Source organism: Strigops habroptila, chromosome 19 (assembly GCF_004027225.2).
Source record: "Strigops habroptila isolate Jane chromosome 19, bStrHab1.2.pri, whole genome shotgun sequence".
Taxonomy (NCBI): Eukaryota; Metazoa; Chordata; class Aves; order Psittaciformes; family Psittacidae; genus Strigops; species Strigops habroptila.
This window is the reverse complement of record NC_044295.2, coordinates 1,235,375-1,247,966: the sequence shown is the minus strand read 5'-3', so window position 1 is coordinate 1,247,966 and position 12,592 is coordinate 1,235,375. Positions and strand designations below refer to the sequence as shown.

The 12,592-nt window shown below is 53.3% G+C and overlaps 1 protein-coding gene across 1 annotated transcript; it reads right to left on the bottom strand.

Moving 5' to 3' along the window:
• Positions 1–454: 454 nt before the first annotated feature.
• On the bottom strand, positions 455–5,240 carry HOXB13 (homeobox B13). The gene is made up of 7 exons (XM_030509045.1): positions 5,235–5,240; positions 3,897–4,135; positions 2,880–2,961; positions 2,731–2,787; positions 1,918–2,057; positions 1,448–1,836; positions 455–711 (listed from the first exon to the last, which is right to left on the bottom strand). Exons 1-7 carry the CDS (start codon positions 5,238–5,240, stop codon positions 455–457), a joined length of 1,170 nt encoding a protein of 389 aa, XP_030364905.1.
• Positions 5,241–12,592: the final 7,352 nt, after the last annotated feature.

Here is a 12,592-nt window from a genome sequence, read left to right as displayed (position 1 = left end):
ACCCCCCTTCTCATCCCCCGACAGCGCTGCTCCCTCGCACGCAGGCGAGCCGGGAGTTGCGTTTTGGGGTTAATTCATGCCATTAGGTCAGTTTTTCCTTTTTTTCTTGTTTTGATTCTGAGGATGTTGTTCAAACAGAAGCGGTGTCAGACGGATGGAACACGACGTGGCAGCGGCGTTGTAAGGCAAGAGCAAACTGTACAGGGTCCTCTGCGTGCAAAGCGGGAGGGAATGGGGCGCCTTTCCCGGGCGTCCCACTTTCGGGGGTCCCCACCACCCCCCCCCAGGAGCAGGGGGAGCTGTGCACAGCTCTCAGAGCTGCCCGGGCGGCGGGGACGGGTCAGCCCCCCCCGGCTCCCCTTGCTCCCGCCACTGACGGTGCCAGAGCCCCCCGCGGGGATGGCGGGTTGGGGGGCAGACAGGGACCCCTTCGGAGCTTGCGGTGGCCGCGTCCTCAAGGAGTGCTGCTGCTGCTTTTGATTTTGGCGACGACTTTTTTCTCTTTCACCCGCCTGTTCTGAAACCAGATGGTGATCTGCCGCTCCGTGAGGTTTGTGGCGGCGGAGATCTTCCTCCTCTTGTCGCGGGTGATGAACTTGCTGCTGGCGTACTCCTTCTCCAGCTCCCGCAGCTGCCCCTTGCTGTAAGGGACCCTCTTCTTGCGGCCCCGGCGGAAGGAGCAGCCGTCGGGTGGCAACTGCCCGGCAGAGTCTGAGCGTGGGGAGAGACGGGGCTGAGCTGGTCGGGGGTCCCCGCGCACCCCGCACCCATCCCGCACCCACCCACCTCCCACCACCTTTCCCTGCAAGCAGCACCCCCTCTCCCTACCCCATTTCCTCCCTCCAGCCTCCTGACAGCGGTGATATTTAAAGATATTTAAGTTAAATTATCCCTACTGATGTTTAGGGATTGCTTTTCTTCCCTGAATTTATTTATAACTTTTCTTTTCGTGGAGAAATCCAGGTATTGGCAAAATACCGGCGCGGGTGAGACCCGCGTAACACCCGCGTACTCGCTCCGCGGTTCCAGCGCGGTCAGCGCGCTGCCGAGCAGAGCCGTGGTGGGGGGACCCCCGACGACCGCCCTGCACGGTGGGAGCCATGCGCAACCCTTACCCCTCTAAAGCAGTCCCGTTCCGAGGGCTGCCCTGGCCCGCAGCTGCTAGGATCGTGTCTAGAGCCGGATAGTATCACTGTCTCAACCCGGATAGTATCACCATCTGAACCCGGATAATATCACCATCTGCCTCCCTGCTCAGGAGGCGAGGAGCTGCAAAGGGCAGCGTTAATCTAGATAGATATTTTGTGAACCCTAATTTGGGTTCCTTCGCAAGCATTACTGGGTGGCAAGAGCAGCTCCCCAGAAGGTTATTTAAAGCCTTGGTCCCAATATTCCCCCACAGGGTGGCCCCTCACCCCCCCTCTCAGCCCCCGCACAGGCACGTTACCTGCAAAGGCGGATTTCAGGAGGTACCCTGCCTGCCCCTGCTCTTTGGGGCAGTACATTTGGCTGCTCCAGCCGCCGCCCAGAGCCCACGGCTGATGGTAACCGTCCACGGGCAGCAGAGTCTCATGCCGGGCCTCCCCGGGACCGCCCAAACCCGGCACCACCGACACGTCCAGGTAACCGGCGACCGGCTGGTACGGGGCCCCGTAGCCGGGGTAGAAGGCGAACTCGGCGGGGCGGCTCTGGAAGTCCTCGCCGCCGGCGGGGGGTTCCAGGTATTTCTCGCCGGGGAAGGGGCCCTGGGGCGGACCGGCCTTGAGGGCGCTGCGGGCGACACGGCAAGAGTAATACCCGCTGCCGAAGTATCCGTAGGGCAGCGGAGCGGCGGCGGCAGGGCCCGGCGGGGCGGGCGGCGGCGGGGCTGTGGCGGGGCACGGCTTGGGCGGCTCGGCTGGGCCCTCCGCCGGGTACCCGGGGTTCATCCCGGCGGGGGGCGAGGGGCCACCGAGAGCCGGTGCGGGAGGTGGTAGCAACCCCCTGCCCTGGCCGCCTGCGAAGCCGCCGGCTGCCAGGAGCCCCTCGAGGCCCGGGGGGTCGCGGGGCTCCTGGGGCTGCATGGGGTGCGGCACGGGGGCCGGGGCATGGGGAGAGCCTGTTCGGCAGCACCCGAGCACTGCCCGAGGGGGGTCCCCGGATCTTTTTAAAAGGCTGCGAGCTGCCGAGAGCTGCCTTTCCCCGCCGGGCTGCCCTGACGCAACGGTGAAGGGCTGCCTCATTGGCTAACGCGCGGGGGGAAAAGGACGGGGAAGGAGGGAAAAAAAAACCCAGCCCCACACACAAAAACCCTTCAGCCCCAATAAACCCCGGCTGCAGAAATTGCGAAAATACTTTTATTGCAATGGGAGGAGAAGAAGGATCCCCCCCCCCCCCCCACGTGACAAGCAGGAACACGGGAGGCGGTTCTTGAGCTGCATCTTATGTCGTGAATGACATCTTGCCCCCCCTCAAAAGGGAGTGGGGGTGGGGGGTGCGAGGGGAAGGAGGGGAAGGAGAGGGAGAATTATGAACTGTGCAGACGAGCAGCCCCCAGTGGAAAAATCCGGGCTCAGATTAAAGCCACCCTTCTTTTATTCCTTTCTTTCTTTCTTTTTATCCGGTGTGGCCTCATCTTCCCACGCTGGTCCGGGGGCTTCTGCCCTCGGAAAAAGCCAGATCCAGCCCTTGGGCCCCCTCGCCCTTCGTTTCGCCCCGGCTTCACTCTCTGCCCCTACTTGGGAGCTTTACCTCACGCTCATAGTCGCGCACCCCCACTTTCAGCTGCCAAAGGCTGAAACCTGTATCCTTGGGCAGAGGGACAGGGCAGGCCCCTAAACCAAGGAGAGATGGGAAAGGGGCGCCCCGAGCAAATAACTGCAAAAGGGACACAAACACACTATCTGCTTTCGCACAGCTATTGCCACACACTGCGCTGGCATGGCCGTGGGCCGCGTCTTCAGGTCAGTGTGTGTATCCCGGCTAAACAGCATCCCAAAGGGAAAGAGATTGAGAAAGGGAGGTGGGAAAATAACACACCACCTTTGGGGTCCAGGAGCAGCGGGCAGGTGGAGGCACAGGCAAGAGGGGACGGACAGACGAGGTGGTGAGGGGCTGTTTGGGATAAATGCGCTGAGGTCTGTGCTGTGGGCATGCTAATAGATTATTCAGGTACGCCGGTTTTCAATCGTCTGTACACACAGTACAAACACACAGAGTCGCGTTTCTCGCCCCCTTTTCTCTCTGTTTTTTCCCCAAAGGCTTTGTCCGAGGGAAAGCTTTGTTGGGATGCCCCCGAAGGCAGCCTGGGCTCATGTGTTTTTTCCTTCGTGCAAAGAAATCTGGAGATTTCTGTCTTCTGATTACAAACTGCATTAACAATTCTCCTTCTGCTACGTCTTTTGGCCACCAAAGCAACGACCCATCCACCCCGAGGAGCCGTGACACGGGGTGACACTCAGGGACAGAAACCCCGGTAGAAAAGAGGGGTTAGAAGTGGTGATCTCGAAGCTCGCCCAGGGGGGGAAAAACCCCGTTTCGTTGCAAAAGGCAGCTGCCCCCCCCAAAACCCCTTCCAGCTCCTTTCAGCCCCCGGGGCTCTGCTCTGGGCTGTCTCAGCGAGATCCGCCCCGACCTCTCTCCCAGGGAAAAGAATAAAGAAATAAACCATGCTGTGAAGCTGCATCTTGTCTCCTCGGCCCTTCTCATCCGCTAAAAATCTCGGTGTTTCACCGAAATCGACGATTATCTTTTTTCTGGTGGATAAAACCCCCCCAAACAATTAAAATTTAAAGACGCCTGTGTTTTTAGCCTCCACCTTTCCGATTTCAAGCTTCTTTCTTCCCTTTCCTCAGTTTAAAGACTGCACTCCCTCTTTGATGCCTTTTTGATTCTCCTGCCTTCTCCCCATTTGCTACCTTGGGCGCTGGGGCTCGGCGGCCGCGACGGGCGGCCCGTGTTTGCCGACGGGGCCGCCGCTCCCCTGCATCTCACCCCGCTTCCTCCATGGAAAGGTCGGGCTTAATCCGGAGGTCAAGGCCAAGTTGAAAGTTAAGAGCCTGTTGACTTCGGGGCTTCGCTGTGACGGTGGCCGTCGAGGCGGCTTCGGCCCCACAGAGTCCCCACGGAGCTCCCGCAGCCGCGGGGAGAACTCGGGCTTCGCAAGGAGAAGCCCCCGAGATGTCCCGAGTGGAAGCTGAAGGGGATCCGAGGACAGAGCCACTTGCTACAGACTTTCCCGGTAGTTTATGTGACTTCGTTTAATTTTATTCATATATATATGTATATATATTTATCCAAGCGGGGAAAAAAGAAAGAGGAGGAGCGGTATCCACCGGCGCACGCAGACACCCCGATAAACCAGGGGACGGAACCACCGATTTACGGAAACACGGATTTTTTCCGTTTCTCACGGCTGCAGCCGGCGGAACCGGCTCCGGCAGGAGCAGCGTCGGGGAGGGGGGAGATAATTCACCTTTTTCATCCCCCAAAATCAAAACTGCCTTTGCACTTGGGCTGATCTATTCAGAGGCATTCCCGAGTTCCGAAGTTCTTGTGCTTTTAAGACCGCGCTTCCCTTCAGCTCAACTTCTTGATTCAGGAAATTTCGAGCAGGCTTTTTGCTGTGGAAATAGTTTAAAATGCGATTTCCAGCCTGATATTAGGATTTCGGTTCTTTGACACTTTAACAGAGAATATTTTAGGGTAATACTTAAGGTAACAATAAAGCGAGAGGAATTGGGTTATTTTAAAGAGGAAAAAACTGTTTTCTTTTACCAGTTCCTCTCTCCATGTTTGGGCTTAAAATCGTCAAATGCTCTTATCGGTTTGCAATGACCCTTTTATTTTATTCTCTATAGGATCCATTTAATATTTCTACCATCTGGAATCGGAAAAAGCTGTGGAAAAACTTCTTAACAGTCTGTGATTTTTTTAAGGAATTGAATTTGAGGCCGTCGTTACAAAATACAAGAAAAAAAAAACCCCAAACTACCACTGTCAAAACCAACCCAAACCCCAAAGCAGTTTGAAGAGGGGGGAAAAAAAAAGAATTGGAACTACTTAAAGACTTAACGTTTGGAAATAATCAATTGTTGGAAAATTGAATTCTGGGTCTGGACGGGAGCCCAGCTCTTTGGTTGCTGATTTTGGCAATATTTCTGGGAAGAAAAAATTAAATAAAGACAAACATTTTGATCTTTTCTTTCTTTTCTCTTCTATTCCCTTCACCGCCGGCCCTTCCTTTCCCACCCCACCGGCATCCCCGGAAGATGTAGGTGTGAATATTTCTCTCCCTGATGCCTGATGGGCCAGAATCTGAACTTTACAGCGCGTTTCTCGTGGATCCTTTGAACAAATCAGCTGGCATGGGAACAGAGAGCATGGCCTGACTTCTCTTTGCTCTTTTTATCCCCGTTCTGCGCCGAAGCCCCGGCGCCGCAATCACTGCCTTGCACTTTTGACACCCCCTCTCTTTTTGGGGGGGTGAAATGTGGGGTGATTTCAAACTCGGGGTGTTTTGTTTAACCCGGTTCTCGCCGACCCTGCACCTTCCAGGTTTCCTCTTCCCTCCCCAGGCTTGACTGGAGGCTCTTTCCTTGCCTTTCATTTTCTTTCTGTGAAGCCGGGAGCGCCGAGCTCCGCATCGGGTGGCTGCTGTGTTGCTCCCGGGCTGCCCAACGTGAAACCCCCAGTCTGGGTCTCTCCCTTTTGTTCACCAAAACGGAAAATGACATTTCGGGGAGCCACGGCAGCTCCCTAAAGGCCACAGCTGCTGGTGCCCTCCTCTCCCAGCTCCAAATCCTGCCGTTCCCTTGGGAAATGCCCCTCCACGAGCACCCTTCCCACCTCCTGCATCCTCCCTACCAGCCTGAGCTCTTGGGCCAGAGAGCCTGAAACCTCGAAGAGGACGAACCCCGACCCCACTCCTGTGTTTGGGAATGGGAGAAACGCATTGGAATCTGTACTGGCTTTACCAGCAGAGCAGAAGCTTAGAGGGGATGTGGCTCGGGTGCAGCTTATGAAGCAAATGCTCCTACTTGGGGGCAGAGAGGCAAAATACAAATGTATTATACAATATGTTTGATTTATATATCTCTGTCTACTGCAGATAGAGGCATTTGCACATCCTCCACCTGGAAACAGCCATAGAAATTTATCTGGTGTCCCTGCTTGTATCGTCTCTATGTACAATCTGGCCCTTTCTTTAAATAAGGTAAAATATGCATCTCTGCACATCCCTCCACACACCACATGGAAAATGGAAAATGACATTACGGGGAGCCACAGTGGCTCCCCAAAGCCTGTAGCCGCTGGTGCCCTCCTCTCCCAGCCCCAAATCCTGCTGCTCCCTTGGAAAATACCTCTCCAGAGCCCCCTTCCCACCTCCTGCATCCTCCTCTCCAGCCCCAGCCTCCTCAAAGCCCGAGCTCCTGGGCCAGCGAGGCTGAAACGTGTCATTTCACTCTACATGCACCGTGTGCTGTGCCTGTGCATCCCATCCATCCCACCCAGCAGGAGCAGCCCTTTTGCCTGAGCATGTTTCCTTATAGGCACCGAGCCCAGCAGCATGCGCCCATCACTGCACGCACCAGGGACTGACTCTGTGTTCCCCAAGTTCCTGCTCAGCTAAAGCAATTTATTTCAGCTGTTGTGGGAGAAAAAGGGAGTTGCTTTGTGCTTGGCTTTTAAGCCTTGCTTCCGATGTTTAGTTCCTTAGGAGATGTCGGGATACTTTGCTCTTCCCTGTTGCTCCCTCCTTCGCTGGAGGGAGCCTGAAGCTGGGTGTGGGTCATGCAGACAGCCTGAGAGGGGGAATGTCTTGGCCACATGCATGGAGGGGCCACCTTTTTGGTGAAATCAGGAGGATTTTGAGGCCTGTACTCAAAAGTGTGCTCTGCAGATGGTGAATCTGGTGGCATTCAGCCAGGGCAGGAGCAGCTATCCTGTACCTGGCGTGCCACTGCTGGGTACCTGGGAGAGCCTGGAGCTGGGAACCAGAAGAATCACCTTCCTCCATAGCATAAACTTATAGGTAAGCCTCTGCTCCAGCACAGCTCTGCTGCTTTCAAGGGGTTATTGCTCTTTCCTGTTCTCTGGTAGATCAGCCGTTTCTCCCTAGGGCAGGAATTCAAACACAAGGCCTTTATCTTTTGGACCGAGCCACTGATGGGGTGATCACCACCAAGGGTCCTAACTCAGGTCCTGTCACCTGGCACAACTCACATCCTGTGCTCAGGGAAGTCTTGGATTATAAATCTTGGCAAGACAAGTGATGGCTGCTCCTACTCCCAGGCTGGGCATGGAGGTGCTCAGGCAGCAGGATGATACTGAGGTCCTCAGGCCAGAGGGGACCACTGCAATGGGGAATTATGCTTCCTGCTGTTCGTGGCAAAACCTCCTCAGGCCCTTGGTGATCAAAAGTTTCAGAGCACGTAAAATATTAGGGATCTGAACCTCCTCAGGACAGCCACACTGTGGAGGAACTGTGGAATTGCCCCATGGAGGTGTCCGGGGTACAGCAGTGCTGCTTTTCTGGCTGAATCTTGTGTGTTTCTTACCTGTACTGGCCAAAGTGTGTATCCAAAAACTGGCCAAGTGCTTCATTCAGGTTGCCCAGAGAAGCTGTGGCTGCCCCATCCCTGGCAGTGTTCAAAGCCAGGTTGGACACAGGGGCTTGGAGCAACCTGCTCTAGTGGAAGGTGTCCCTGCCCGTGGCAGGGGGTTGGAACTGGTTGAGCTTTAAGGTCCCTTCCAACACAAACCATTCCATGACTCTATGATTCTGTGATTCCATAATTCAATGACTCAGGGTTCTTCCACCTTCTACCTCCTGAGCCTGGTAGTGGATCCATAATGCCTAAAATGGGTTACCTGATGGCGCAGGCTGGGCTCCACGTTATCCAGGCAGAGCACAGACCACAGCAAGTATGTTGGGACACTTTGTGATTGTCAAGACATTGCTACAAACATTGGGAGAGGGTCTACGCATTGCCCTCACCACTGCCATTGCCAGTGCCAGGCCAGGTCTGGGGAGGTCTCTCCTGACCACCCCGCCCACTGTGTTGTGGCTGAGGGTGATTCCCAGTGAAGACAGGCAGATGAAGCGTAGGAAGGCATCGAGCATCACACCCAGACCATCCCAGAGCTCTGGTGTGCCCTGGGCTGCAGCATTGTGCGGGATAGGGAGAGACATCCCAGTCCTGGTAGAGTTTAATGGGTTTTCACACATTTCTGCTTACTCCATAATTCAACGGATGAGAGCAGGGCCTCCTCCCAGTGTCCCCCCAAGTTTGGGACCCAGCATGAGGTGGGAATAGCGATGGGGAAGGACTGAGAGCACACCAGCGGGTGCCAGGGGGTAGCAGGGATGAGGCGGTCCAAAGGTCGGTCTTTCTCCCCCATCTACCCCCTTCCTTATTGCAGGGGCGGCGGCCGGGGCCGTCCGAGGCCGAGGAGGGTGGGGAGGAAGACGGGAGGGAAGGAGGCAGCCGTGGGGGGGACGCGCAGCCGCCTCCCGCCTCCCTTCCCGGGCTGCAGCCGGGACTCGGAGGGCTCCGGTGACCTAAGCAGCTTTTTGCCCTTAAATGGAAACCGAAATCTTCCAAATCCAGCATTTCCTGGCATTTTCAAGGCTGAATTCGCGGCTTTTCCCCGAGGCACGATCCCGGCGGCCAGGATTGATGCCGAGTTAATTTGATTTAGGGATAAATGTGTTGCTGTGACTCAATTGAAAGCCCAAACGCTACTTGCCAGAATGGTGAAGACAATAACGCCAACTATTAGCGGATGGGTGAGTGAATTGTTTGTTTTCAGGCAGTGCAAGACTACATTAAGTCCCACGCGTGAATACCGTGGCGGGATGGTTGCTTCCCAACAGGGTCGAATGTTTTGTATTCTGCCTTGTAGAAACAGAATTCCGCCCTTTTCCCAAGGGCAAAGCACAGGGAGAGCCCATCACCCGGGTCCGACGATTGTGATGGCTTTTCCTTCTCCTATTTCCCGAGGAGGGGGGTTAGGACTTCCCTGCCCCCCGGTTTTGGGGGTTCTGTGGCGCTTCAGGCTGTTTACACCCGGGGAAGAGGGACCAGAGCTCGGATCGGGGTGGCGATGCCGAGAGAAGCGCTTTAGGAGGCAAGGAATCACAGCGGCAAAGTTGGCGGCACCGGCAGTTAAAGGACAATGTAACTGTTCCTGTCTACACGTTTGCTCAGGACGCTGCGTGCTCAGCTCCTGCCGACACCAGCCCTGAGCCTTTTCCACTCGTTTTCCCTAAAAACCGACTAAATTCCTTGCGTTTTCTCCTCACCGCTGCCGTGCAGAGCAAACCTCAGGCGAGCTGCGCTGCAAACCAGCCGGAGCTGATGACGGGGCCAAGTCTCTCCGTAGATCTTTCTTTTAACTTCTTTTGCACCAACCCCCTTTTTAACTCGGTACCGGATCGACTCACCCCGGCCCTGAGCCCCTCGTAAGGCCGTTCCACCCCCCCCGGGATTCCTTCCCCGGTACTTGCTGGTTTTCCCGGTATTCGGGACACGGAGCTTCCCGCAGGGGAACCCACGGCACACATAGATACAGTAATTAAAACCTTCCTATATAATAATTAATATATGATATATAATTATAATAGTGAAGACCCAATTACTCAAGACCCGATATCCATTTATGAGACCTTCCCTGAAAGGTTTAAGTAACTGAGGTGCATTTATGAAGATGTTATAGTAAGAAGTGTCTGAATAAGTACGAACATAAATAATGTAGTATCGTTAATACGGATACAGTAACAACTATATTGATAAATATTATACTCTTAATGGATTATATGTATTATAATATGAGTGCATTATATGTATAATAATACTCAGTAACAAAATATCCCCCCAACGATCTTTTTATCCCACTCCTGAACCCGCAGAGGAATATGTAGATACACAGGAGCAGGTGGAGAGACGCCGTCGGGGCAGCACCACGTTTCACTTAAGTCCCAAATACACATTTTCCCTGTTGTGGTTCAGACAGCAAACGGGAAAAGCTTCTTTCTGTTCCTTCCCTTAGTTTATTAGGACGTGCAAACCCAAACAAGCAGAACCCCAAAACCTGAGTGCTGAGATAACGCTGCGAACGGAGAAGTCATTCTAAAATTAGTGAAGATTTTTTTAACTTAATTTTTCTTTTGTTTTACCAAAATACACCGATTCCCGAAGCGGGGGAGGTTTCCCCTTCCTTCCCCTCTGTAATATTCCAGCGTTACCTGGGTTTTTAGCTGTCCCGGGGTGGTTTTTCCTCCCCCAGGCTTTGGGGTTGCCCAGCAGCTGGGGCTGCCACCTCCCTCCTCGTGGGGGGACAAAGCAGCCGAGCTCCCACCCGCGAAGGCAACTGCTTTGTTCTACATGAATTATCCAGATTATTAAGGATGAGCCCAAGTTGACGGTGTCCTCAGGGTGCCCCAGAAGGTGCCCATGCAGCCATTAACTCGGGGGTGGTTTGGGAATGGCTTGGCTGCCTCCAGGGTTGAATCGTGGGTTATCTCGGTTTCATTTTCTTCTCTTTTTCTTCTTCCCGTCAAATAGGAGACAGATCCTCGGTCTGCTTGGAAAAACTCCAAACTTTCCCCTACGAATCACTCCTGACCTGATAAAGGAAATGGAATATTGCCTGTTTCAGCAACCTTTCCCAGCCCAATTTATACCTTTTCACATCCTAATTTCCAGGCGATCTCTACAGCTTCTTGTCCTCCAGCAACGAGAATCAATTCTCCTTCTTAAATATCAAACAATCAGGATGTAAAAAATTAAAGAGATGACAGCACAATCATCAAGTACAAAATAAAGCATTCACGGTGTTAGGAAAGTCTTATGCAAACTAGACATTGTTTCTACCACTTCTTTCTATTTGCACCTAAGTTATCTTTCCGCATTCCCACTACAATTGCTCTTGTCCAGAGACAGTTCTCTGTCTCTTCAGGCCAGGTGCTTATGCACCGTCTGCAGTTCTCTACAGATCATGATTCCTTGCTCCTGATCAATGTAGCTGAGGAATAACTTGCATTTCCAAAGGGAAAAAAGCTTCACAATGCCAGGGGTATTCACTGCCGCACTAGAAAGTCCTTCAAAAAGCAATTTTAGTCATTCCCCTTGACAAATGTCCTTCCAACACCATCCAGACCAGCTTCCTGGTAGCACAAGAGGCAGACGTGTGCACACACGTGCACACCCACACAGCAGGTGACTGTACCTAGCCAGTCATTCTCTTCCCATTCCCAAAATAATCTTGACTTTTCATTACCTGTGCCCACATCAGTTTCTATTCCCCAGGAGAGGCAGATCTGGGTTCTTCCTCCTTGCACAGCATGTACACCACATTGCAGCACTTCCCAAGCACCCGTCTGACAGATGCTTCACAGTTAATGTTGCCTTTCCACTGTCGTTATGTACAACTTCTCCTGCAGACTTGTCACGTTCTGCAAGACATCAGGCAGTGCCGGATCGTTTTGATGAATGCCAGGACCAATAAATGCTGCTGGCTGGTCCTTGGTGGCTGTGAGCAATGTTACCACCCGGGTGACTCAATGGGATCCTTTATTTCTGTGCCCGGGCCCCAGTGGTTAGAAGCAGGGGGTGTGACGCTGCCATCAGTGGCTTCATATTTTCCATTCATCACTGAACACGTGTCAGAAACACGTTGCTGCTTAAGAGACTAAGAAGTAATGATTGTTTTCTCATGGCTGTAATCATCCCTTCGCTTGAGCTTCCTCTTTTTACACTGCTTCTAAAGAAGACATTTCCCACAGACCAAAAGGACTGGCATCCTTTCTAAAGGTAGAGGGGGTTTATCATGGATATTCTAAACAATCTGCATTGGTTCCCCCTGATCCCTACACTTCCTGGGGATAACAACTCAGGGATTTCTTTAGGCTCTGCTGCAGGGAAGGAAATCTCGAAGAGTTTGAGCAGAAAGGAGTCAGAGCACTCCACATGCTACATCCCTCCCGATCTCTGCTGGAATATAAATCTTCAGATATATGTTGTAATGAAAGAAGCCACCCGGTATGCACTGGAAGTAATTAGACCCCAATCACATGTTCCCAACAGAGGGCATGTGCCTTGGGAGCAGCACAGCTCCTCCATGCACACCAGCAGAGACTTGCAGCTTCCTACACCGGCTGGTAGCTGGAATTACAGGCCACTGAGAGATGCTGAGCACATGTTCTGGCTCCTGACCTGTGTTAAGCCTCTGTTATTCTGTTCTTGCTCCCGTTGTTACTTGTAGTGAAGCTGGGGTGTGTATATCCTGCTGCTGCACTCACATTTCCGTTTGCTACATGGGGATATATCCCAGGAGCCCTGCCCTAATCCTGCGGCAGGTTGTCCCCAGTGCTTGTGCTGGAATGCAAGCTTGTGGCTACAATAAGGCTGATGTTCATTTGTGGGGTGAAGGAGGAGGAAGGTCAGCAGCTTGGCGTGGGCAGAGCTGTTCTCCAAGTAAGGGTCTCTTAGAACTCAACCCAAAAGGACCCAAGCACCCTGATGCACCATTTCGTTCAGGGAAGCGGGAAACATGGAAGCTGAGGCCCGTTGTGCCACTAGAAGAAGCTATCAGAGGACAAATATTATCT

What these genes read in the sequence shown, in the direction of transcription:
- HOXB13 (XM_030509045.1), bottom strand. An exon ending in TAGCTGTGCGAAAGCAGATA is followed by an intron (nt 2,788 to 2,879) that starts GTGTGTTTGTGT and finishes CCTCTGCCCAAG; the next exon opens with GATACAGGTTTCAGCCTTTG. An exon ending in TGCGCGACTATGAGCGTGAG is followed by an intron (nt 2,058 to 2,730) that starts GTAAAGCTCCCA and finishes CACCCCATGCAG; the next exon opens with CCCCAGGAGCCCCGCGACCC.